General features: G+C 46.5%; 1 protein-coding gene across 1 annotated transcript in view; it reads left to right on the forward strand.

Annotated features, from left to right (window-relative positions):
* The window catches only part of Tet3 (tet methylcytosine dioxygenase 3), a 99,440-nt gene extending 74,956 nt beyond the window's left edge, over positions 1-24,484 (forward strand). Inside the window, exons 6-12 of the mRNA XM_076832663.2 lie at positions 2,078-2,171; positions 7,683-7,891; positions 9,099-9,249; positions 11,124-11,213; positions 11,723-11,860; positions 15,873-16,209; positions 16,832-24,484. Of these exons, the coding sequence (XP_076688778.1) occupies positions 2,078-2,171; positions 7,683-7,891; positions 9,099-9,249; positions 11,124-11,213; positions 11,723-11,860; positions 15,873-16,209; positions 16,832-18,618 (2,806 nt within the window). The 3' untranslated portion in view covers positions 18,619-24,484. The remainder of the gene's footprint in view (positions 1-2,077; positions 2,172-7,682; positions 7,892-9,098; positions 9,250-11,123; positions 11,214-11,722; positions 11,861-15,872; positions 16,210-16,831) is intronic.
* Positions 24,485-24,849: the final 365 nt, after the last annotated feature.

The following is a 24,849-nucleotide window of genomic DNA, read 5'->3' on the forward strand; positions in this document are numbered from 1 at the left end:
GAGTGAATAAAACCCTCCAGCAGTTATTCTTCCCAGAATAAATTTTAAAGGTTTGATGTTTACTTTTTCATCTTTCTAAGCATTTACAAAAATACACATACATATACAGAGAAATTTTGAGCCAAATGGGATCATTTCTACCCACTGTTGTACCACTGGGCCCCAACCCAGGCACTGCATTTATGTGGTGATTTTGAGGTTGTTGGTCCTAGAAGTGGAGGAGAGGAGATTTAAAAAGTGGTATTTTAATCACTATGATAACATTATGCTTTATTAAATAGTATATTAAAATGTTTGCTCAAACTGAATTCATTACAGAAATACAAGAAAAGTGTGATTTAGGTAATTATAAAGCAGGTTGGAGTTGTAGTTCTGTGGTAGAGCTTACCTAGCATATGTGAGGCAATGAGTTCGATCCTCAGCAACACATTAAAAAAAAAAAGAAAGAAAGAAAGAAAAAGAAGAGCATACCAGTCAGCTTCAGTAGCACACACCTGTAATCCCAGTGGCTCAGGAGGCTGAGGTAGGAGAATTGTGAGTTCAAAGCCATCCTTAGCAATTTAGCGAGGCCCGAAGCAACTCAGCGAGACCCTGTCTCTAAATAAAATATAAAAAGGGTTGGGGATGGAGCTCAGTGGTTAAGTGTCCCTGGACTCAATCCCTGGGACAAAAAAAAAAAAAGTTAATTGATCAAAGAAAAAAAACTAGCCATCTGTCTCCTTAGATGTTAAAACTCTGTTGGATAAGAGTTAAATGATTCTTAGAGTTAAAAATTCTTAAGAGATCTTTAATAGGACTCTTCAAAGCAAGGAGTCTTCCCCAGCACCAGCTGACTTCATGTTCAGTAATAAATTACAAGAAACATTTTTGTTGAAGTGGAGAAATATGCAAAGGTGTCGGGGCACATCTGTAATCCCAGCAACTTGGGAGGCTGAGGCTGGAGGACCACAAATTTGAGATCAGAAGCAACTTAGTGAGACACTGTCTCAAAATAAAAAGGAACTGGGAAAGTAGCTCAGAGGCAAAGTGTCCCTGGATTCACTCTCCAGTACCAAAAAAAAAAAAAAAAAAAAAAGATAGCTGTTGGCTTGTCAGAAATATGAGGTCAGAGAGACAGAGATTGGAATAGAGGCATCGAGAGTAGAAAGGAAGAGGTGGCAAGTGACCATTAACTGCAGATGATATATTTTTCCTGAAATTAAAATGAGATGGTTCAGTAAGATGAACCACCACCGCTCCCCTATGCGCTATGTTTACCAAGCCTAGGAGGTAGGAACAATTTTCATCTCCATCTTACAGATAAGAAAACTGAGATTTAGAGAAGTCAGTAATTGGTCATTATAGATGTAGAAAGTGGTGGGACAGGCATTCAAACCCAGTTTGTCTGACTTCCCAGGCTGTAGGTGAACCACCGATTCTCCCATATAGTTGTGTGAACTTGGATGAGTCACTTTAGCTCTGGGGCCAGCTATGATCTTGTCACCTCTGAACATGACATAGTTGATTAGATGGTCTCAGAGACCTGCAGCTCTGCAGAACTGTGTGTGTGGACCAGGGCAGTGGGTGTGTGCGAGAACCAGATATATTTACTGTCCAGGGGAACCTGAAAGCCAGTGTGTGTGTTTGGAAGGGTCACTTCCCCAGAGGTCAGTTGGGGTGGCTAAAAGAGAAAAGTAAGAGTTTCTACATTTATTTTCTTTTGTGCATTGGATTTATAAATCACTAACTCTGAGGTGGCCAAGCTAACAAGACAGAGTACAAGCGTTTGTGTTTAGCCTTTGGTTTCAGGACCCTTCTTGGAGGCTCACAGGTAATAATCAGGGATATTCTGCCCTGGGACAGAGATGGGCCACATGGACAAGAGCAAAGAAGAGGCAGGTGAACCAAAGCCTGGGAACCTGGAGGTAGCCACTGTGTCTCCAGAGCCTCGAAGCATTGAATAACGTTCAAACCTCTCTCCCCTCTCATGCCCCAACAGTAACCAGAAAGCCAAACTGAAGCTCCTGGGGGCCTGCCTTCTTACCATGAGGTGTTTGGCATTCCACTGAGCTAATGGGGCCTCTGTCTCCTTCTCTAGGTATGGAGAGAAGGGGAAAGCCATCCGGATCGAGAAGGTCATCTACACGGGAAAGGAGGGGAAGAGCTCTCGGGGCTGCCCCATTGCAAAGTGGGTGAGTGTTGAGTCCCTGAAGCCAAACTGTTCCTTGCTCTCCTCACCCTCTCAACTATTAAGAGCAGCTTCCCCGCTGGGCAGGGGATGTGGGAAACAGGTATGTTGACCATTGGGGGAACTCTGGAGTCAGCGGTTAGGGTCATTTTTGTCCAGCATCAGCTGTTTGTCTTCATGTTGTCTAAATGCCAGCTCCCGGCATCTGGGCTGAGAACTGTTGAACATTACCCTTGGTTCATATGGTCTTTGGTTCAGGGCTACAGGGTAGGAAAAAGGGAGCTGGAAATGCTGTATTACCCAATGCCGGGCCCCACTGGGGACTCTTCAATTCCTCTGCCCTCTCTGTGTACCCTGGAGTGGCCAGTACTCCTGTCTCTCGCTGAAAACTGAAGACTGGTCTGCTGTGACCCAACCTGAGGGACAAGGCTGGACCTCTGAGCAGGGTCATGACCAGCCTTGCAACTGCCCGACTTCTGAGCTGCTGTTTCCTCCCAGGAAGACTGGGTGTCTCAGCAGGGAGAATATCACCAACTGAGACCCCAGTTAACCAAAGCAAAATTCTCCTGGCCTTGCCATGGTTGTCCACAGGGAAATATGTCAATAGCAGAGCATCTGTTTCTGCGGAACAAGTCCCCAGGAGCTGCAGCAAGGCTCTTCTAGTCTTGTGAGCTCAGCTGGGGGCTTAGTAAGTGTGCATGTGAAAGATGCTCAGTATTGGGTGGAAGCTATTTATACTTTAGAGACAAGCAAAATAAAGCCATGGAGAAGTGAATAATAGAGGTTTAATATGAGAGGCAGATATGGTGCTATAGGAGTTCAGGGATGAGGACCTAGAGTGGCAGAAGGAGTGTTCAGGCTAGGTTTTCCCAAAAAGTGGACACTCATGGGGTCATGGGTATTGGCCCATGTTTGGACTGGGGAGCAGGTTAGAAGCATTCCCAGGCAAGAGGGTCAGGTAGACAAAGGCAGAAAGGCTGGGTGGACAACACATGACTGAGAGAGGGAGGTTGATAAAATGACCTTGGTCAGCTTTTGTTCATCTGCACACATGCCTGTTGTAACCATGTGCCCCAGGCCCCTGCATCTTTGCATTTAATGAAAATCAAAGGCATCCAAACTTCCAACTTCCACATACCTATTTTTAGTCACTATTGTAGAAGTGTATGCAACAAAATAATCTGGAACTGCTTAGCACATTCACAGGTATGAGAAACATGTTGTCCCCACCTTCATGAGAGTTGGTTGTTGCAGTGGGAGGTCTGATGTGGCTGATCCAAGGTGAAGGTTCTTTTTCAATAAAACCCATCCATGAAATTACATCAGCCATAGAGTGACAGTTGCACATTTCTCTTGCTAATTCAACTGATTGTTGAGGAATTCCAACATTTTGGGGAGGAAAGCCTTGGGGCACAGGTAGAGGGAGGGATTTTTCCAGCTCAAAAAAGTTGTCATGTTAAAGATGACAGCTGGCTATGTGGATATTCCTTGTTTGTGTATGTGGGGGGATGCCAGGGCTTAAACTCAGAGGCACTTGGCCATTGAGCCATATCCCCAGCCCTATTTTGTGTTTTATTTAGAGACAAGATCTCACTCGAGTTGCTTAGGGCCTCGCTTTTGCTGAGGCTGTCTTTGAACTCTCGATCCTCCTGCCTCAGTCTGCTGAGCCACTGGGATTACAGGCCTGCTATGTAGATATTCTTGAAGGAGAGAATGTGCACTTCTAGAACCTGGAATGGATGGTAGAGCATTAATTCCTGACCAAGCTTGTATGGCTCTGCCAAGGATTAGGAAGAGGGAGGCAGAAGGGTACAAAAAAAACCCCTCCATCCTCATTACTTTGGTCTTCGTGGAGATCTCCAAGCCCTGGTGGACAGCGTAGGGAATACATAGTGAGTATTCCCAGAGTTAGGGAAATTCCCATCTGTGGAGTGAAGATAAAAGGAAAGAAAATTATTTCTTATGGGTAGAGCATGTGGGTGTTAAGGCACATTGCGAGTGTGCAGAAAATGTGTTGAATGATCTGAGAACACAATGGGTCAATCCAGGGAGCCCTTGAGTAACCTCTGATCTTGTTCTTTTTGTTTCATTCTTTTTTTTTTTTTTTTTTTTGCAATACTGGGAACTGAAACCAGGGAACAACTCTACCACTGAGCTACATCCCAGTCCTTTTTATTGATTTTTTTCTTTTGGTTCCAGGGATTGAATTCAAGGCTTCTTAACCACTGAGCCACATCCCCAGCCCTTTTCATTTTTTTTTTTTTTTTAAACAGAGTGTTCTAGGTTGTTTATGGCTTTGAACCTGCGATCCTCTTGCCTCAGCCTCTGAAGTTGCTGGGATTACAGGCATGCACCACCACAACCGGCTTATTGTTTATTTTGGGACAGAATCTCACTAAATTGCATAGGCTGGCCTTGAACTTGTGATCCTTCTGCCTCAGCCCCTGAATTGCTGAGATTATAGGCATGTGCCACAGTGTTCAACTGTAATGTCTGATTTTAAGATATCCTATACCAAATATGGAAGATGCCAAACCTGAGAAGGAGGGAGTGCCCAGGGAGCATTCAGAGGCTCAGAATAAATACAAGCACACAGTGAGGACAGCAGACAGTTTTGATAGAAGAACCACAGAGATGCTGGTTGGGCAGGATAAAGCTAGTGGAGATCAGAAGGCAGGTATCTGAAGTCCCATCAGGCATAGTGGAGCAGACTTGACTCGGAAAACCCCAGGAAATGATATGAAGACCCTCTCTAGGAGGGGACACTTTTCTTTTTGCTGGGTGTTACACTGCTCTTGGTTCAGTTCTTAGGGATTGCCTGCCTAGAAACGAAGTAAGATATTCATGATGCTTTCACAGAATGTGAACCACCACTTTATAGTGCTCAGTGTTTGTGTGTTCATGTCTTCCATTCACCTTTGACTTTTACACTTTTGTGCATTTCATTTTGCTGGGTTTCTTCATGGGAGTGTGGGCAGGGAGCAGCTCCTCTTTTTTTGCTTTCCTAGTTTTTTGACCATATCCATAGACCTGTGAGGATGTGGCCAGGGAAAGCTGTCTACTTGTGCTAAGACATTTGTGTGTTTGCCATTGAGGAATCCAGAATGACACAGCTTCCATCACAGCTTTGGCTGCTTGGGTCTTGCTGTATGTTCTGAGTACATGACCCATGAGTGTGATTAGCCTATGTGGTGCCCAGGTAGTGAGCAGAGGTGGACCATGGTGCCTCACAAATCCTTGTCACAGGGACTACTGTCGTATTAGTTTCTACAGATGCATGTTGATGCCCATGATATTCCCCAGCTCATTCTGCAGAAAGCCAGGTAACTACACAGGAAGTTCGAACACAGTATGTGACTTAGTATCTTATTCATGTGTTACTGGTTTCCAAAATACAATTTAAAAAATAAACATAATTGATGCTTCAGTAGGGAGGAAAACCATTATTTCCTTGCCTCAAAACAAGAACTGGACAGAGATGTATTTTGTTCAGCATGCAAAGTATCTCCTAAAAGTTTGAAGGAAATTGTGGTACATGCTACAACATGGATGAACCTTGAGGACATTGCACTTAGTGAGACAAGTCAGTCACAAAAGGACAGATTTTGCTTGGCTTCACTTTTATGAGGTACCTAGAGGAATCAAATTCATAGAGTGGAACAAATGGAATAGTGCTTGGCAGGGTCTATCAGGTGGGGAAAACAGAGTTATTGTTTGAATAGTTTCAGTTTTGCAAGGTGAAAAGGTTCTGGAGATGGTGATGGTTTAGATATACCCAATTCCACTAAAGTGTACACTTAACGTGGTAAATTTTTTTGTATATATTACCATGACAAAAAAGTTGAATGTGGTATCCACATTTTAAAAAATCACGTAAAATTGTAAATTTTCATCTTTTTTCCTGCAATAAAGTATCAGAAGAATTGGCTATGCTAGGCCAGGATCCCCCAAATGTAGGCAATTGATGGAGCTGAAACCTTGCATCCCCCTTTTGATCGGCAGATGCCTTCACACTGCCGTGGTCCCGTCACTCCCTGGCCTTGCATCAGGCCCACTTTCCTTGTTAGTGTTATCTGCTTGGCTACCCCTTTCTTCATATCCTGCTGGGCATACTGGTGACCATGGCCATCTGCAACCCAGACATTGACCTCCAGACCTGCAGGCCTGGTGGAAATAACCCCTGAGATCTTCCCAAGTAGCTTGACCTCTGAGAACTCCCAGTTGACATGCCATTCAGCACCACCACTGCTGCCTCCTAAGCCACAAAACTTGGAAGTCACTTGAAGTATTTCCCTGTCAGCCCCCGTAGTCCCAAACTTTTCTCCCCACTAGATCCACTCTTTTGCTGGTTTCCTTCCCAGTTGCTATAGTTCAGGACTGTGTGCATTTTTGCTTTGTTACATTGGTGCCACTCAGCTCCCCTTCATTCCACCCCTGTTTACAGGCCCTCTACCTTGTATCTCTTCACAGAACTGCTTGGGACCCTTTGGGGAAATTCAGCCACCTTGTTCCCCAGCTCCCAGGACGCTTTGCCCTGATGTATCTTTTTGTGTGTAGAGGGAGGAGATGAAAAAAAACCTGGATGAGGAACAGCTGAATCCTGAGTTGCAGAGTAGTGTGATGCCCAGGGCCCTTGCTTTTAAATTTTTTAACAGCTTGTTTTGGGTATTTTGGGTATTCTCCCCAATTCCCTCCCTATTCCCCCTTCCCCAGCCCTTGATAACCTGTAATCTGTTTTCTGTCTCTGTGGATCTGACTATTCTAGGCACCTTATTTTAGCAGAACCCTGCCATGTTCATCCTCTGGTATCTGGCTTTTTTCTCTTAGCTGAGTGTTTTCAGGATTCATCCGTGTTTGTAGCAGGTGTCAGAATTTCATTACTTTTTATAGCTGAATAATATTCTATTGTACATATATGCCATACTTTGTTTATCCATTCATCTACTGATAGAGACTTGAGTTGTTTCCTCCTTTGACTGTTGTCAGTGTGCTGCGTTGAACATTTGTGTGCAAGTATCTGCCTGAGTTGCTGCCCCTGATTCCCCAGCATGTAGTCCAAGGCGTAGAATTGCTGGATCATATACTAATTCTGTTTTTAGCTTTTTGAGGGACAATGATCTGTTTTCCACCGTGCTAATCCTCTCGCTTTTAACTAAAAACACAAGTATGCTGTATTTTCACTAGAAATGTTTTAGGACAATGTAAAAATTTCTGTGTCTTAGAATTTTATGTATGTCTTTTTCTTCAAGGCCTATGTAAGTCATCAGTATCTTAAACTACAAGGTCTAAGATACTGTAGTGATCGTTCTTCATTCCACTCTTAAAAGACTTTTTGTGTGGTTTATGCCCTAATTTTAATAATCTCTTAGCCTGTGGGGTTGCTACTGCCACATTGTGACATTCATGGGTCTATACCTTAAAGACGCTATGTGACAAGGAGGGATTTGTGGCACCGTGTGGAGGGATTTCACTGTTAACCTCCCACAGTTTACAATGTGGCCTCACATCCCCACAGGTGATCCGCAGGCACACGCTGGAAGAGAAGCTGCTCTGTCTGGTGCGGCACCGGGCAGGCCACCACTGCCAGAACGCCGTGATTGTCATCCTCATCTTGGCCTGGGAGGGCATCCCCCGCAGCCTCGGAGACACCCTGTACCAGGAGCTCACTGACACTCTCCGGAAATATGGGAACCCCACCAGCCGAAGATGTGGCCTCAACGATGAGTACGTGGCAGTAGGGCAGGCTCAGGGCATCAGGTGCAGGGATTCTGGACAACCCTGGGCAAGCTTGCACCCTCCTTGGGTGCTATTGTCCTGCAGAGTTGGGACCAGGGTTGAGAAATGCTTCCCCACAGATTCTGACCTGGGTGCTAGCCCGGCTCTGGGGAGGCTGTTGAATTGACTCAGTTTCACTGTTAAACTCCAGATCGGCGCTGAGGCGCTAAGGATGTGAACAGTGTGAAAAAAGCATGTGCCCCACAAACATAAATATTTTACAAAACCTGCCTTTGTTTTGGATTTCCTCATTTTTGTTTTTGTTTTCTATTAAGTATATTTATTTTCAGTAAGATTCATCCTTTCAGGTATATAATTGGGAGACTTTTGATAAATATTTACAGTCCTGCAGCTGCCACCACCACAATCAAGATAGAGATCAGTTCCACCACTTCCCCAAACTCCCTGTGCTGATAAAACGCCCCTTTATCAGTATCCCTTTTCACATCCCTTGGCAACCACCAATCTTGTTTTCTGACCCTGCAGGCTTGCCTTTGTGGGAATGTCACCTACCAGGATCATATGGAGTGCAGCCTGCTGAGCCTGGCTATGCACTGAGCGGGGTGTTTTTGAGGGTTGTCCAGTTGACATGTGTCAGTGGTTTGTTCCTTTTTATTCCACTGAGGGGTCTTTCACTGTGTGGGTATATCACAGTTTATCCATTCCACAGTTGAGGGGCATTTGGGTGGTTTCCACATTTTATTAAGTGTTGAATTTTTATATCAACATTCTTCAGTTTCAAAGCCTTTCAGCTGGGTTATAGGAAATGGGCATGTTCCAACCCTGGGGTCCACATCATTCCCTGCTTGGGGGTCTGCATTGGAGCTGGTCAGGATGTTAGAGTTAAAGCCAAGTGTAAACCATACTGGGCCTTTATTAATTCATCCTCCTACCTTAACCCACATGCTTCTCCTAACAACAGACTCCAGGTTAGCTTTTCATGCTCAGGTGGGGGCAGAGCAGGCTGCTGAGAGCTGGTCATCTGCTTAAAGAAATCTGAGAAAGGACTTGAGGGGGGGGCAGGGAAGGATGAGTCCAAGTCACTGGGAGGCTAGTAGATGCCAGGCCTCAGCAGGGACTTCCCTCATGGGAGGAAAAAGATTCCAGAGCAAATTGGTATTGCATCTGTATGCCTATTTTGTGATATATGTTGCAGCCGGACCTGCGCTTGCCAAGGCAAAGACCCCAACACCTGTGGTGCCTCCTTCTCCTTTGGCTGTTCCTGGAGCATGTACTTCAATGGCTGCAAATACGCCCGAAGCAAGACACCTCGCAAGTTCCGCCTGGCAGGGGACAATCCCAAGGAGGTGAGCAGAGCTGTGCAGGGAGCACAGAACCCTTCCCCTTTCTCACCTGGGGGGTGGGGGGCGTGAGTAGGACTCACATACCACAACAAAGCAGGCTTAAGCCTTCTGAGCCATCACTTCACCTCTGCCTCCTTCCCCCTTGCCTGAGCTCCCCAGTGGGCAGGTACTGAGTCACTCTGCTGGAATCCAGGCACAGCGTCTTGATCCCAGTCTTAACCTTCCAGCTCTTCATGCTGAAGTATGGACATCCATTTGGGCACCTCTTCTCTGTACCACAGCTCATATGAACTTGTGTTTTCCAACTTCCAACGTAAGGAAGCAACTTTAAAGCATTAAAAGCAAAAGGAAGCATTTTCAAATTCAGAACTCCTCCCCACCAAAAAAAAAAAAAAAAAAAAAAAAACCTGTCTCTTAGACTATTTTGTTTGTTAGCTTACAATAGTTTAACTTGGTACTAGACTTTTAAGAGAGGATCCATCCTTTCCCTGAAGCAGCAAATGCAGTTGCTTTGGTGAATGGAGGTGCCTCAGGGCCACCAAGACCTAAGAATTCCCAGGAATGGAAAGACTGGTTCAGTCTCTTAAAATACTTCCCCCATGTTGTCAGTCATCATTTCCTGGTACTTTTCTTTTTTTGGTACTGGGGATTGAACCCAAGGGCAATCAACCACTGAGCCACATCCCCAGCCTTTTTTTGTATTTTTTATTTAGAGACAGGGTTTCACTGAGTTGTTTAGGGCCTTGCTAAGTTGCTGAGGCTGGGTTTGAATTCTCAATTCTCTTGCCTCAGCCTTCCCAGGCTCTGGAATTACAGGTGTGTGCCACCATGCCTGGCCAGATACTGCGCTGAGCTCCTCACAGGTATCTCAGTTAATTTCAGATACCACCCCCCTTAATAATGTGGGCACTGTTACCTCACTTTACAGAGAGGCAGAGACTTTGCTGAAGGTCTTCTGGCTTATGGTGAAGGCAAAATTCAGTCCTCGGCCTGTTTCCCCAGATCTCATGGGCCTTTTCTCTATGCTTCACTGGCTTCAGGCCCACTCTATAAGTAGCAGCCAGGGAGGCGACCAGGCCATCCTACTGGATGGAGAGATGAGCCATTGTCTTGATTTCCATTTCTAATCCTGTGTGTATACTTCTTTCTCTCTTCCCTCTTCCTCCTGCTTCTTCTTAGGTTCTTTGTGCCTGTGCTGAAGGCCTTGTAAAAGCCCCTGATAGTCTGACTTTCTTCTCTGTGAGGACCAGAGAGACATCTCTGAATATTACTAGGTGACCACTACTTTGTCTAGAGTGGTACCATCCAGTGGAACTTTCTCTGATGATGAGAGGGCAGGAGTTGCTGGGCATTTGAAATGTGGCTAGTGCCCCTGAGGGACTGAATTTGTACTCAGGTGGTATGGGTTTAGCAGTCAGAACTTGGGAGTGAATCTGAACACCTGGCTCATAACAGACTCTGGGCTAGGCTGGCCATGGATTTTCTAGCACAGAATCCTGTCTGCTCTGCCTTCCTGTCTCTCACATGATTAAGAAGTTCTCACAATTTTTCTATGCCTGTGTTATCACATCTTTGACTCGGGTTGTTCAGCACTGAAAACGAGAACGTGTATTGTGTGTCCTGGGCTGAACTGGGCAGTAGAGTAGTAGTCAAGATGACTGGACCTTCTTCTGGCAGTGGTTTTTCCTGGTGTAAGCCTCAGCGCCCCCAGCTTTAAAGTGGACATGGCAGAGGGAATACAATAAAATTTCACTCGCACCTGACTTTCCACCTTGCCAGATACACCTGGCTGTGGTTCTGGACGGTGGCTCATTCCTAGCACACAGTTTGCCATGCAGGGCCACTCTGGATGTGTATGACTGCTCTTCTTTCCACAGGAAGAAGTGCTACGGAAGAGTTTCCAGGACCTGGCCACTGAAGTCGCTCCCCTGTACAAACGGCTGGCACCTCAGGCCTATCAAAACCAGGTACTGGGGCCTGCCTTTCTCTGCCCACAAACTGTCCACATCTCTCCCCACCCTGGGCTCCCTAAAATTGGGAAGTAGGAGTGGGCTCCTTTGTGCTTGTAAAGAGCCCAGCCCAGAAGTAAAGAGGTGATACAGTTCTTTGATAAATCCTTTTTATATCAAGCTAATTGCATCACATACCATCTCTACAGAATCCCTAGTATTTGTCCCCTCTCCCAGTTGTCCTCTGTCACCTCTAGTCTGTTTTCCAATGCTGAGGCCTGAGCTCTTCCTAGAACCTGCACCTCCCAGATGAGGCGGGGGTGCTGGAGATAATCTGGGAGGGAACCATTTCTACAGGGATTGGAAAGTAACTTTTAGGAACTGGGGCCTCTCAGCCAGTCCAAGTTGAAGCCAGCTGTGATCCTTAACCTCCCTTCCTCTAAGACCTCGAGGTTCCTCAGGTGCAGAATCAGGATAACTCACCTCTGGGTCCCATGGGCAGCTCATTCTCCTTGACATTCATACAGGTTACCAATGAGGAAATAGCGATCGACTGCCGCCTGGGGCTGAAGGAAGGGCGGCCCTTCTCGGGGGTCACAGCCTGCATGGACTTCTGTGCCCACGCCCACAAGGACCAGCATAACCTCTACAATGGGTGTACTGTGGTAAGGACGCCTGTGTTCTGCGACAACCCCACCTGCCTAGCTGTGGACTCTGCAGAAAGTAGGCCCAGGGTCAGGAGGGACAAGGAGGCAGTATTTTGAGAATTCTGGGTGATGTTTGGCCAGACTGCCTGCTCCTGCTGCTTCTCTGAGAAAACCCATAATGATAGGCAGGCAGGGTGTGTGGGCTCTGTGTCTTAGGTGGATACTGTAGGATGCAGTGCCTTGGACACCTGGAGTCCCTCATCGTCTAAAATGGGGTTCCAGGTCTCTGTGGACCCTTGGATATAATTCCAGACAATCCCTTGATTCATTAATTAAGCAATTGTTTATTGAGTGTCGACTGTGTTCCTAAGTACTGTCTAAATGGTGGGGAATAAAATGGACAGAGTCCCCTCCCAAGTATGTGATACTCTGGTAGCAGTAAAAGCTGAGGGAGAAGTAAATAGTGTGAGGGACAAAGGGATGGGAGACACTTGAGCAACTGGGAGTATACTGGTGCCACTTAATGAGAAGTAGAATAAGAGGGGAAGACCAGGTTTGGGGTAGAAAATCAAAAATTTGTTTTGAGATATCTACTAGATGCACAGAAGAAGCAGTCAGAGGAGAGGGCCTGGTGCTGGCAGAGTTCTGAGGCTGAATGGCTCTCCAGGGGCATATTTGTGGATGAAGAAGGGAAGAGGCTCAGGTGGGGAATCCCCCTCAAAGAGATGGCACCGGTGCTGTGCTATGCTCTTTAGCTAGGTCCTGTGCAGGCAGGGCTCCTGGGCGGCTGTGGAAGAGGCAAGGGAGCTCCCAGATTCTGACTGTACTTCTTGGCCATGTGAGGTGGCCCCATCTCAGGATTTCATTCCTCCACTATGTCTCCTGTCTCTGTGCCTCAGACTGATAAGCAAGATGGGGCAGGCACCTGTCTCCACCCTAGTGTGAGAGTTTCTAGTTAATCTCTCCATCCTCTTCTGTGACTTGCTATTCCTAACTCAGGGATAACTCAGATTTTGTGTCAGTGTAGATGGCTTTACGTCCACGCTTGCTGAGGCTGTGGGTATGGCTCTGCTGTCACTTATTTCACCAGCCCCTATGGATGGACCGTAGGTACTTTCAGAGTTTCTCATCTATAAGCTGCAAGGAGGATCCAGCCTCACACAGCTTTGTGCAGCCATGTGGTAGCCTGTTTGAGGTCCCCAGGGAGGAACGTTTACTTCTAGAGGCTTGGAGAGCATCTGTTCTGCCTACTGGCAGCACTGGACTTTATCAGTCTTTTAGTCTTTGCCTCCCCCAGTGGCCAACATACAGTCTCACTTTGATTTTTGTCTTTAATATTGAAGAGGTTGAACATCTTTCTCTATTTTTCTTGCCCATTTCAGCTTTGTGAATATTCCACTTATGTCCTTTACTACTTATTTTTAAAATCAGGATTGCCATTCGTTTGTCATTTGTTAGGTGTCTTTTATGTTCTAGGACAGAAACTTTGCTTCTATCTCTGTCTCACCCTTTCATTTTACCTTCTTCCTGTTTATAACATTGGATCAAGCTAGAGTTTGAAGCCAAAGGAGAAAGTCAGAATGAAAGGATTTATAAAACTGACCCTGAAAAGTGTAATGCTTCTGTTCAATAAATAAAACTGAAATAAAATGAAATGAATCAAAAATGAAAAGGCAAATATAAAATGGATAACTAGAATTATCTCTGAGTTAAAAAAAAGTAGGACCTCCCAGGTACAGTCAAGCTTGATGGTTATCCCAGTATCTTGGGAGGCTGAGGTACAGGAGGATCTCAAGTTTGAGGCCAGCCTCAGCAGCTCTGTGAGATCCTTAGCAATTAGCAAGACCCTGTCTCAAAATTTAAAAATAGGGTATACCTCAGAGGTAGAGCTGTGTTCAAAAAATAAAAGTAGGTCCTAGAACAGCAGGGATATATAACATGAGCTCATTTGTGTCGAAGTGTCTAACTGCACATGTGCACAATCATTCAGCTGTCTGAACAATCATCAGAATGCCCACAATGACCAACAGTGCACAGAGCTCAACTGCATTAGCATTTGTGATAAAAGAATGATAACATGAACATACAGAGATGACTATATGGGGCTGCAGCTGTACTTCAGTGGTAGAGCACTTGCCTAACATATGTGAGGCACTGAGTTCAATCCTTAGCACCACATAAAAATAAATAAATCAAGGTATTATGTTCATCTACAACTAAAACATACATATTTTTTTAAGAAGAATACTGTATGAAACAATGAATAATGTAGAATAAAATTTGGCAAAAGGTATAAGATGCACAAAAGAAGGAAAACAATTCTACAGAGTTGTACAACTTTATTTTAATTGGGTATCATGAGACACATGAGGCCTGGGGTTGTAGCTCAGTGGCAGAGAACTTGCCTCCTGCACCTGTGATGCACTTGGTTTGATCATTAGCACAACATAAAAAATAAACAAAATATAGGCATGAAAAAAAAGACACATGAAGTGATTGTCATCAAAGAAGAAATTCATGCAGATCCCTAGAGTCAGAAGACATGGCATACCATGGGGTAGAGGTAGTACCAGGATAGTGGGGAGCTGGGGGAAATTTAGCCAGAGCCTTTATTGTGGTTTCCACAGGAAGGAATAGCAAGGCAGGGGTAGGTATGTGGAGTCTGTTTGGGTTTAGATAATTTCACCAGGCTTTGGACTATGCAGGTGGTCCATGGTTGCTTGGGACCTGGCCGTAGGGCGATTTAGAGTGGAGAATGTTGGCTTGCAATGTGAGCTTGATAAAGGAGGTGGTTGGGGGATGTGGGCTCTGAATTGTTTGGTTCTGTATCAGAGGCTTATTCTCAGGGAGTCATGTGCTATCTCCGGGAATTAGCTAGCTCTGGGAGGGGCCAGATCTCCAGGGTCAAGGCCTCAAATACCAGCATCAAGAATACAAAAAATAAGAATATACAAAAGGAGAGAGTAAACTGGGGGGGGGGGGGAGGGAAACAAGCCTCATTGGGAAATGTAAACCAACAATAAGATATATTTTAATGAACAAAATGTTTTTAAAGAGAGTAAAGGCAAAATTATCAGCAAAAATGTGAAAAAGAATTGAAACTCACATTCTGTTAGTGTGAGTAAAGCAATAATTTTGGAGGGAATTTTGGCTGCATGTGGTTGGTGTACTTCACAGCATTTATTCTAAAGAATTAATTTTTTTTGGAAAATACTAAAAGGAGATTTTGAAAAAATCTTGAAAAAATTTGTTATGGTAGGAAAAAATTAGAAACAAGTTGAAATGTTTGATAATGAGGGATTAGTTAAGTAACATTGGTACCATAGTCATATGTATCATGTATGATATAAATCATACAGGGATGAATATTTAATGCATAATATTCATACTATGTTAAGAAAGGGACTTATTAATATGTAGTGTATCCCTATTTAATTATCAAAAAGTAATTATGTGTATGTGTTTGCACAGATGACCCAAGTGTTTGCAATGATTGTTTCTGGGTAGTGAGATTATGGAGATAGTTTTTATTTCCTTGGGTTTTTCTTTTTTTTTTTTGCTCATCTACTTTTGTACAACCAGTACATAGTTTTTAACAAAAAGGAGAAGTGTCTCAAGAGCAAAAGGAACTTGAATGTTCAAGACAGGGGCTGGAAGGTCCAGGCTCAGCCAAGTGCAGTGGCAGCAATGCTGGGCACAGGGCAGAGCAGGTTTCCTGTTCTTGGCAGCCCCTTGCCAGCACTGACCCTGTGCCACATCAGGGGCATGTGAGGTAACATGAACAGATCCGCTTTGAAAGCTGTGGTGCAGGCTATAATGTTGGCAGTACTGGTACTGTATGGACCAAGATGCTTTTTAGAAACTCTGGGAAGCAGCAGAGAGTGGTAGGGCTGGGTGGGTGGGTGGCATTTGGATTGCATGGGGATGCTTACACATCCCCCTGGAGTCTGAGGAAAGGTCATCTGGGGATTTAGACCCTCCCTGGCACTTGGTTCCCAACCCCATGTCTTTCTCTCCCTGTGTGGGTCAGGTCTGTACCCTGACCAAGGAAGACAATCGCTGTGTGGGCCAGATTCCGGAGGACGAGCAGCTGCACGTGCTCCCCCTGTACAAGATGGCCAGCACAGATGAGTTTGGCAGTGAGGAGAACCAGAATGCCAAGGTGGGCAGCGGGGCCATCCAGGTGCTCACTGCCTTCCCCCGCGAGGTCCGGCGTCTCCCTGAGCCTGCCAAGTCTTGCCGCCAACGGCAGCTGGAAGCCAGGAGGGCAGCAGCTGAAAAGAAGAAGATTCAGAAGGAGAAGCTGAGCACCCCCGAGAAGATCAAGCAGGAGGCCCTGGAGCTGGCTGGGGTTCCCACTGACACAGGTGTGTGGAGAGGGCACTGTCAGGGCTGGCCTGGGCCCCTTCCTGGAGGACCTCACCCTCCACCCCCATTCCTGCATCATGCTAGCAACCAGACAGAGAGTCTTGGGGCCTCTGCTTAGTTGGGTCAGTAACAGAGTTACCTGAGAGGAGGCCCCTGGGGAGGGAAGTGCAGAGAGGGCTGGTTATCTCCAGGGAACAGCTTGGTGGATGGGAGCATTTGGCTTCTCTCGCATGCTCACACATCCCCCTGGAGTCTGAGGAAAGGTGCGTTGCCCTAGGGCTTGTGGGCATGCTACTGCAGGGGGTTGTGGGCACTTGGGTTCTTGTGTCTGGCGACACTGATCCAGCATTGGAAGTGGTGATTTGATGAAGACTCAGGGAGTTCACTGGGGTAGAATGAGAACTGCAAGCCACCTCCTGGAACCCACAGTGGGGCTGGGGCCTGTGCTCAGGGGCATCCAGGTCCTGAATTGGGTAAGTCTCAGAATCTCACCTGTCCTGTCTTTCCCACCTGAAACAGGACTCAGGGAAGGAGGGAGACCCCTTCCCTTGTCCTCCGCCCCGGCCTTGCCAGGCTGCGGTGTTCTTGGCTCCTTCCCACTTTGCCCTCTGTTCCCCCCAGGCCTGTCTCTGAAGGGTGGATTGTCCCAGCAAAGCCTAAAGCCCTCCCTCAAGGTGGAGCCACAGAACCACTTCAGCTCCTTCAAGTACAGCGGCAACTCTGTGGTGGAGAGCTACTCGGTGCTGGGCAACTGCCGGCCCTCTGACCCCTACAGCATGAACAGCGTGTACTCCTACCACTCCTACTATGCACAGCCCAGCCTGACCTCTGTCAACGGGTTCCACTCCAAGTACGCTCTTCCCTCATTCAGTTACTATGGCTTTCCACCCAGCAACCCCGTCTTCCCCTCCCAGTTCCTGGGTCCTGGCACCTGGGGGCACAGTGGCAGCAGCAGCAGTTTTGAGAAGAAGCCAGATCTCCATGCTCTGCACAACAGCCTGAGCCCAGCCTACGGTGGTGCTGAGTTTGCCGAGCTACCTGGCCAGGCTGTTCCCACAGACACCCACCACCCCACTCCTCACCACCAGCAGCCTACTTACCCAGGCCCCAAGGAGTATCTGCTTCCCAAGGCTCCCCAGCTCCACCCAGCATCCAGGGACGCTTCTCCCTTTGCTCAGAGCTCCAACTGCTATAACAGATCCATCAAGCAAGAGCCGGTAGACCCACTGGCTCAGGCCGAATCTGTAACCAGGGATCCTGGTAAGCTGGGCAAAACACCTTTGCCTGAGGCATCTCAGAATGGGGGACCCAATCACCTATGGGGACAATACTCAGGAGGCCCAACCATGTCTCCCAAGAGGACTAACAGTGTGGGTGGCAGCTGGGGCGTGTTCCCTCCAGGGGAGAGTCCTGCCGTCGTCCCCGACAAGCTTAGTTCTTTTGGGACCAGCTGCCTGACACCTTCGCACTTCCCAGATGGCCAGTGGGGGCTGTTTGCTAGCGATGGGCAGCAGTCGGCTCCGCATCCTGGAGGACGGCTGCGAGGCAAACCGTGGAGTCCTTGTAAGTTTGGGAATAACACCTCAGCCTTGACTGGACCTGGCCTGACTGAGAAGCCATGGGGGGTGGGGACAGGTGATTTCAACTCTGCCCTGAAAGGTGGTGCCGGGTTCCAAGACAAGTTGTGGAACCCCATGAAAGGGGAGGAGGGAAGGATCCCCACCCCCGGGGCGAGCCAGCTGGACAAAGCCTGGCAGGCCTTTGGCATGCCTCTGGGCTCCAGTGATAAGCTGTTTGGGGCCCTGAAGTCGGAGGAGAAGCTATGGGACCCCTTCAGCCTGGAGGAGGGAACAGCTGAGGAGCCTCCCAGCAAGGGAGCTGTGAAGGAGGAGAAGGGTGGTGCTGGCGTGGAGGAGGAAGAGGAGGAAGAGCTGTGGTCAGACAGCGAACACAACTTCCTAGACGAGAACATCGGCGGTGTGGCCGTGGCTCCCGCCCATGGCTCCATCCTCATCGAGTGTGCCCGGCGGGAGCTGCATGCCACCACACCACTCAAGAAGCCCAACCGCTGCCACCCCACCCGCATCTCGCTGGTCTTCTACCAGCACAAGAACCTCAACCAGCCCAACCACGGGCTGGCCCTCTGGGAAGCCAAGATGAAGCAGCTGGCGGAGCGGGCGCGGGCCCGGCAGGAGGAGGCCGCCCGACTGGGCCTGGGCCAGCAGGAGGCCAAGCTCTATGGCAAGAAGCGCAAGTGGGGGGGTGCCATGGTCCCTGAGCCCCAGCACAAGGAGAAGAAGGGGGCTGTCCCCACCCGGCAGGCACTGGCCGTGCCCACAGACTCAGCGGTCACCGTGTCCTCTTACGCCTACACGAAGGTCACTGGCCCCTACAGCCGCTGGATCTAGGTGCCAGGGAGCCAGCGTACCTCAGCGTCGGGCCCGGCCCGAGCTGCCTCTGGTGCTTTTGCCCTCACACCGGGGGCGGGTTGGGGGTGCAGAAGTCTTTCTATCTATACATACATATATGGATATGCCTATCATATATATGTATTTATGGTCCAAACCTCAGAACTGACCCGCCCCTCCCTCTCCCCACACGTCCCCAGCACTTTGAAGAAGAAACTACGGCTGTCGGGTGATTTTTTCCGTGATCTTAATATTTATATCTCCACGTTGTTTTATTTTTCCCCTCGTTTGGGGGGGCTTTTATTTTGTTTTTAAAACTCTATCCTTGTATATCACAATAATGGAAAGAAAGTTTATAGTGTCCTTTCACAAAGGAGTAGTTTTAAATTCCATTTAAAATGTGTATTTATTGGATTTTTTTAAAGCGACAATAGTAATGGTAATGGAGGGCAGGAAAGGCCCACAGAGCTCGCTCCTGCCCGGCGAGCCCGGCCTCTTGGGAGCTGACAGGTTCTCAGTCATCTGCCCCTTGTGAGCCAAGTGCAGCGTGTAGCCCCCCAGTTCATTCATCCCTCCCCACGGGCAGGGAGCCCTTGGGACAGCCTCGTCCACTCTGGCAGGATGGGGAAAGCTGTAGAAAACCATCTGGGGCCCCTTTCCAGTTGGCGGCAGGGTAGGGGCACCCCAGGCCCAGCCCCAGAGACCCTGGTGTCAATTTTCCCAGAAACCAGGATGGAAGTAGACAGCTTCAAGCTTGCTAGTCTCCACACTGAATCCTGTCTGTCCGTTATTTACCAAGTCATCATGTCATGGTTTGCTAGGCAGCACCTCATGCTGGAGCTGGAGTTGAGAGGCTCCCAGGTGTCCTCTCCACCATTTGATAAGCCAATGAATACTGGGCTGAAGGAATTTGTCTTAGTGGCAGTTTTTCAGAATCGCCCCAAAGTCTATGCTGATGCTGCAAAAGGGCTACTGTTCTAAAAACAAGTTGAATCCAAGCAGTGGAGAGCCAGCATGGCTCTGCGCATGGTGCTGGGCTGTGCGGAACCAGGTGCTCTAGTATTGTGCTGGAACTTTCTTGACTCTTGGGCAGGTTGTGTCCTATGGGAGCTCAGCAAACCAGTGTAACAGCAGTTACCACATCTGTCCTTACTCTTGGATCTCCACATTGGACAATGGTGCATGCCCCAGTCCACCCCCCTCCATGCTCTGCGGGGGTGAGGCCTCCACTTAATTTTAAAGTGCAAGAGTCAAACATTTTCAACAGGTTGCTATGATTTTCCTCCCTCATTGGTGCCAGTTCTTCATTTTCTCCATTTTCTTTTTTTCCTTCCTCCTCTCTCTACCCTTTGTAACACACCCGTTCTAAAATTCTGGTGCATTTGTTCAGTTCTTTGAAATGAGAATGTGGTGCTTAATTTTAGTGACATTGTTAAGAGAGGTTGGGCCTGACAGGTGGAAGTAGCCCTCGTCTATGGCAAGTCACACTTGTTGGAGTGTTTGTTTTTCCTGTGGTATTAGCAGAGGTGATCTCAAGCTACCCACATGGATGTATGTGGCGAGTGAAGGGTTTCGTCAGGACATGGTCAGGGGTAGGGGGATGTGGCCACATGGTGAATGACAGCCAAGCCCTGAAATAAACATCAGATATTTATTAAGCAGTTTTATTCAGATGTAGGTCTTCATAAGTCAAGTTTAACAATCAGATGACAATGCGAAAGGCAAGCTCCTGAGCTTCCAGGTGCCTTGTGGAAGAGCTGAGAACCGACCCGCCAGGTGTTCACTGTAGCCCTTGGGAAGCACCGGTGGAGAGTCGCTGTGAGACGTCCTGAGCATTTGTGTGGTCTGGTTTTAATTGTAAATAGTGAAAGATTTTTTTAAGCACTTTTGCCTAGATTTAAACAGCAACTTGAAAAAAAAAAAGTACGTTTTAACATGTAATTGTGGGAGAAATTGTAAATAGTAGCTGAATATTTAACGTGCTTTGTCTATCCTCCACTTTTACCATATTCTGTAAAGTTGCATTTATTTTACAGGACAAAAATGAAATATTATTGCTTTTGAAATAAATACCCAAGAGCTTATCAGGATTTAGAATTATTCAGAACTCAGATTTATAGGAAAACCTCTGACCTTCAGTTTGACAAGCTAAAGGAAGCAGAGTCTTTAATGAGCATGCTAATTTTCTAGTTTTGAGGAAAAGTTGGGTCCTTTAAATGCTATTTTGCTTATCGCATCAGTACTTTTATGCAGGTCTCATTTGACTCCGTGCTTAGGTAGATGCGGGGGTGCCTTGAAAACTTCATTTTAAATGATCTTAAGCAAGAAATATGATATTTTACGAAACATTTGGAGAATGTGACCGTCTGTATGACCCGTGGAAGCCCCAGGTTGGCTGTTGGTTTGGAAGGTCCCGAGTGTAACCCAGGTGATTTCTGATACTTGGCATGTGTGGATCTCTCTGATGTATGTTAAATATACTCTTCCCCTCTGTCACCCTTTGGTAGCAAAGCCATTAGATGAAAGGAGAAAACAATACAAGCTAAAAGCATGTGACATCTGTCCCCAGCCCACACAGCCTTGGGTCATAAGCCTCCTGGCTAGGAGCTGAGAGGCTGGCAAGAGGCAGTCTCCGTGGGACGCTCCCATTTCCCTCCAAGCGTGTTCTGAGAGTTAGGTGGTGCTGTTGCCGCGCTCAAGCCCATTGCTGATCTTTACACACTACATGTATAACCTACCTCAAATCTCAGTCATTGAAATTAGCATGCTTTAGACATATATTTTAAAAGTAACTATGCACAGCTCTTTATCCCCCCTTGCTGCTGAAGGCTTCTTAAAGAGAAAAATCAAATTTTTATTTTTTACTGGCACTATCATTTTTTTAAGTCCTAAAGATGATTGACATTTTTATCATGAGAAGAAAAAATAAAGCCATTGCAACTAAAGAACCTAACAGCATGACCAAGTTTTAAGAATGATAATATAGCAACAGAAAATGATGGAGTCTTACTGTCATCTCCCCAGTGTGCCCCGTCCATGGACACCATCCACATGCAGCGCAAATGTTCGGTTCCTTTTTTTTGCTTTGATGCGTTTTTCCCTTCCCGTTGCATGCAAGGGAAGTACTTGCAAAGTTCTATGCTAAGAGATTTTTTTTTTTTTAAAGAAAAATCACTTTGCAGCAGGTTCCTATAAAATAACTGGTGCTAGCTCAAGAAATCATCGTCTTGCCATTGGCAAGCTTGATTAAAGGTGTTGCATGGATTTGGGGGGTTTTGTTTTGGGTCTGGCTTTTAGCAGGTCCTAAGTTCCCCATACCCCCAGCTTCCTGGGTGCTGCTTTGCCTTCTTGCTGAGTTGACGATGGTGTGCATGGAAAGGGATGCTACCTGTCCCCTCTGGCCCTTCCACCTGCCTCTTGAAAACAGTAGTTTGCAGAGCAAGGGATTTTTAAAGTGCTAATGCAAGGAAAGAAGTAGCAGAGCTTAATTGCTTTGTATCAGACAGCAGCAGATGTGTGAGGATGGTTGATGATGAGTAGACGTGACCTGGCTTCACTGAGAGATACCCAGCCAGACTTTCCTCTTGAAGTTTAACCACCATGAGATCGCAAACCAAGGCAAAGCTGGTGGAAAACTCTGATATATCCCTGACGTGCCTCAACCAATATCTCTTTTCCTTTTGTTACTGAAGTGTGTTTTATGGACTAGGAAGCATTTTTATGAATTGAAATAGACTAAATAAAATGGTGCTATGGTGTTTTAATGTGACTGTCCCTGATCCTGTCTTGCTGAGGTGCTATCAACGTTCTGAAACCACAACCAACCAAAAACAAGGTGGGCTCCAGTCTCTCTCGGCTTTTTTCCCTCCCCCTCCTCGTTTGGTGCTGTCTTCTTAGACCTCTGTTTACCATGCTGTAATCTGCTCTGAGCAGATTTTGTGTTTTGTTTTATGGTTCTTCCCTTGGTGGTCAAACTAATGCAAGGTGAGAAAGCAGCTCGCTCCCTTGCTGAGGGTGGTGATGGGCCTGTCTGGCTCAGCTGGTGCTTTGGTTTCATGCCTGTCTTCTCAGCCTGATGAGGAAGAACATGGGGAGGGCTTGGGAGTGAGGAAAGGGAGTCAGATACTCCTGCCTCTCCCAGCATGGCAGGCGTCCTCAGAGCCAGGGCCGCACGTTTTCCTCCTGTGGCCCAGGGTGCTAAGCAGATTTCCTGGGAGTCTCGAAGGGGCACACTGAGGGGTCCAGAGAGAGCTCCTTCCTCTTCTGACACCAGCTGGGGCCACAGTAGACAAGGAGTTCTTTCCTTTGCTCTTCTCAGTATGCCCCAGTGTGGCTTCTGTTGGTGGCTTCTGTTGCCGTCATGTTCAGACTGCAGGCAGGAGCTTTCTTTGTCCCTCAATGCCACTGAGGCTGCTTTTTAGTTGGTGCTAAATTTCTCCTTGGGTCCACAGAAGTTGATATTTTAGAACTCAACAGGAAGCTCCATTTTGCATCATCCACTGTCACAATTTTTTTTTAAATACCTCAAAAACAGGACATCATGACAACTTCAGTAGATTCCATGAGGGTCTGAGACCTGCAGGTTGTCCATTTGATGATATGCTTGACCTTGAAGAATCTGGGGTCATTTTGTTTTTTCATTCTTTGGCAGTTAAGATGGCAGAATGCCTAAAGGAAGGAGCGTGGTCAGCTTTTTTTTTGTTTGTTTCCTTTAAGTTTTGCTTTAGAATAAAATGTGAATCTCCTATGCCCATCTCATCATGCTTTCTCAGTCATCGTTGCTGTCATTTGAAATGACTCCTTCAAAACCTAGCTTCATTAGCCAGCTGCCTCTGCTGTAGTACATGGCCAGCTTCATCATACCCTGGACCAAAATGACATCGAGGTGCATACCCCAGCATAGGTTATACAGTCCCGCGCGCACACGTGCGTCGTTTTTTCCTGGAACATGGGGCCCTTCTGGTGTGCCCAGCCCTTCTGCAGAGCTGCCGGCAAGAGCAAAGCAATAGGCTTCTCCCCTGAGCAGAGATCTCAGCGCAGAAATGCCAGGTCTAAAGTTGAGTTTTGCCTAAGAATCAGTGAGCTATTTGGCCTACTTCCTCCTACGCTTCTATTCTGATATCAGGGATGCTTTTTGTAGTGGTATTGTTTGTGCTCTCCTCGTTTTGACTACCCGTCGTTCAGGGGAACTCATCACTCTTCACATGGGGACTTAAAATACCAATTAGCTCATTTGAACATTACAAATTTCCTCCCTTCCAGTACCTTTCCTTTTTTCTTTTGAGGGGAAAAGGGGAGAAAAACAGGAGTGATGTCATTTCTTTTTCATGTATTAAAGAAACAAGGACAGGTCGTCTTGTGGCATATTAACACGTTAGACTTAATCTAGAGCCCTTGTAGCTTTCTGATGTGTTTTATTTCTATCTCTTTGAATTCCTGTTTGGTTACTTGGCTTCCAATGGAGGTGAACTTAACAACCATACTTGAATATTCCGTCTTGACTTTGTAAACTGTGGCTACTTGAAATGAAGTTTATCTGGGGTTGATGGATGAATGGTAGATTTTTGCTATGTCTCAAGGCAATAGGATGTGTATTAAACTGTAGATATTCTTAGTACAGTAAATTTATGCTGATAATTTTATTTTGTATAATTTTTACCTTTTTGTTAATATTTTTTTCCTTCCACTTTATTGGTTTGCCTCCTGAGCTACCCCTCCTTACTCTCCCTTCTCCCCCAGTGTTTCAGTAAATTTAATTTAGGGTGCCTAGAAATTGCAAGTATGTATCCTTTTTTGATTTGTATTTTATTATAATTTACACAAACAACTGGGTTTGTGAACTGTATTACTCCTGGTATCTTTAAAATATTGTGGGTGTTTTAATAAATTTTATATTTATTTTTTGCACTCAAATTCATTGTGGATCCTTTCTTTCCTCCTCGAACCAGGATTTAATTTTGACCCTTATGGTACCCTGTAACCTCACCCTTTCAGCCTGTGTTGTAGATGCACAAATGAAGTCCTTGTTGCTCACAGGGACAAAGACTGTCCTTGTCCACTGTGCACCCAGATAAATAAAGCCATGTTCAAAGACTACTGTTAAATCTGGATATGAGATGGCCTTTCCCACATCTATTTCTCCTATTTTCTTTCCCTTTGTCCCCCTTTCCCATCCAACTTGGCAATCTGCCCCCCCCCACCCTCCATTAAAATTATTACTGTCCAGAGTTA

Source organism: Callospermophilus lateralis, chromosome 14 (assembly GCF_048772815.1).
Source record: "Callospermophilus lateralis isolate mCalLat2 chromosome 14, mCalLat2.hap1, whole genome shotgun sequence".
NCBI lineage: Eukaryota > Metazoa > Chordata > Mammalia > Rodentia > Sciuridae > Callospermophilus > Callospermophilus lateralis.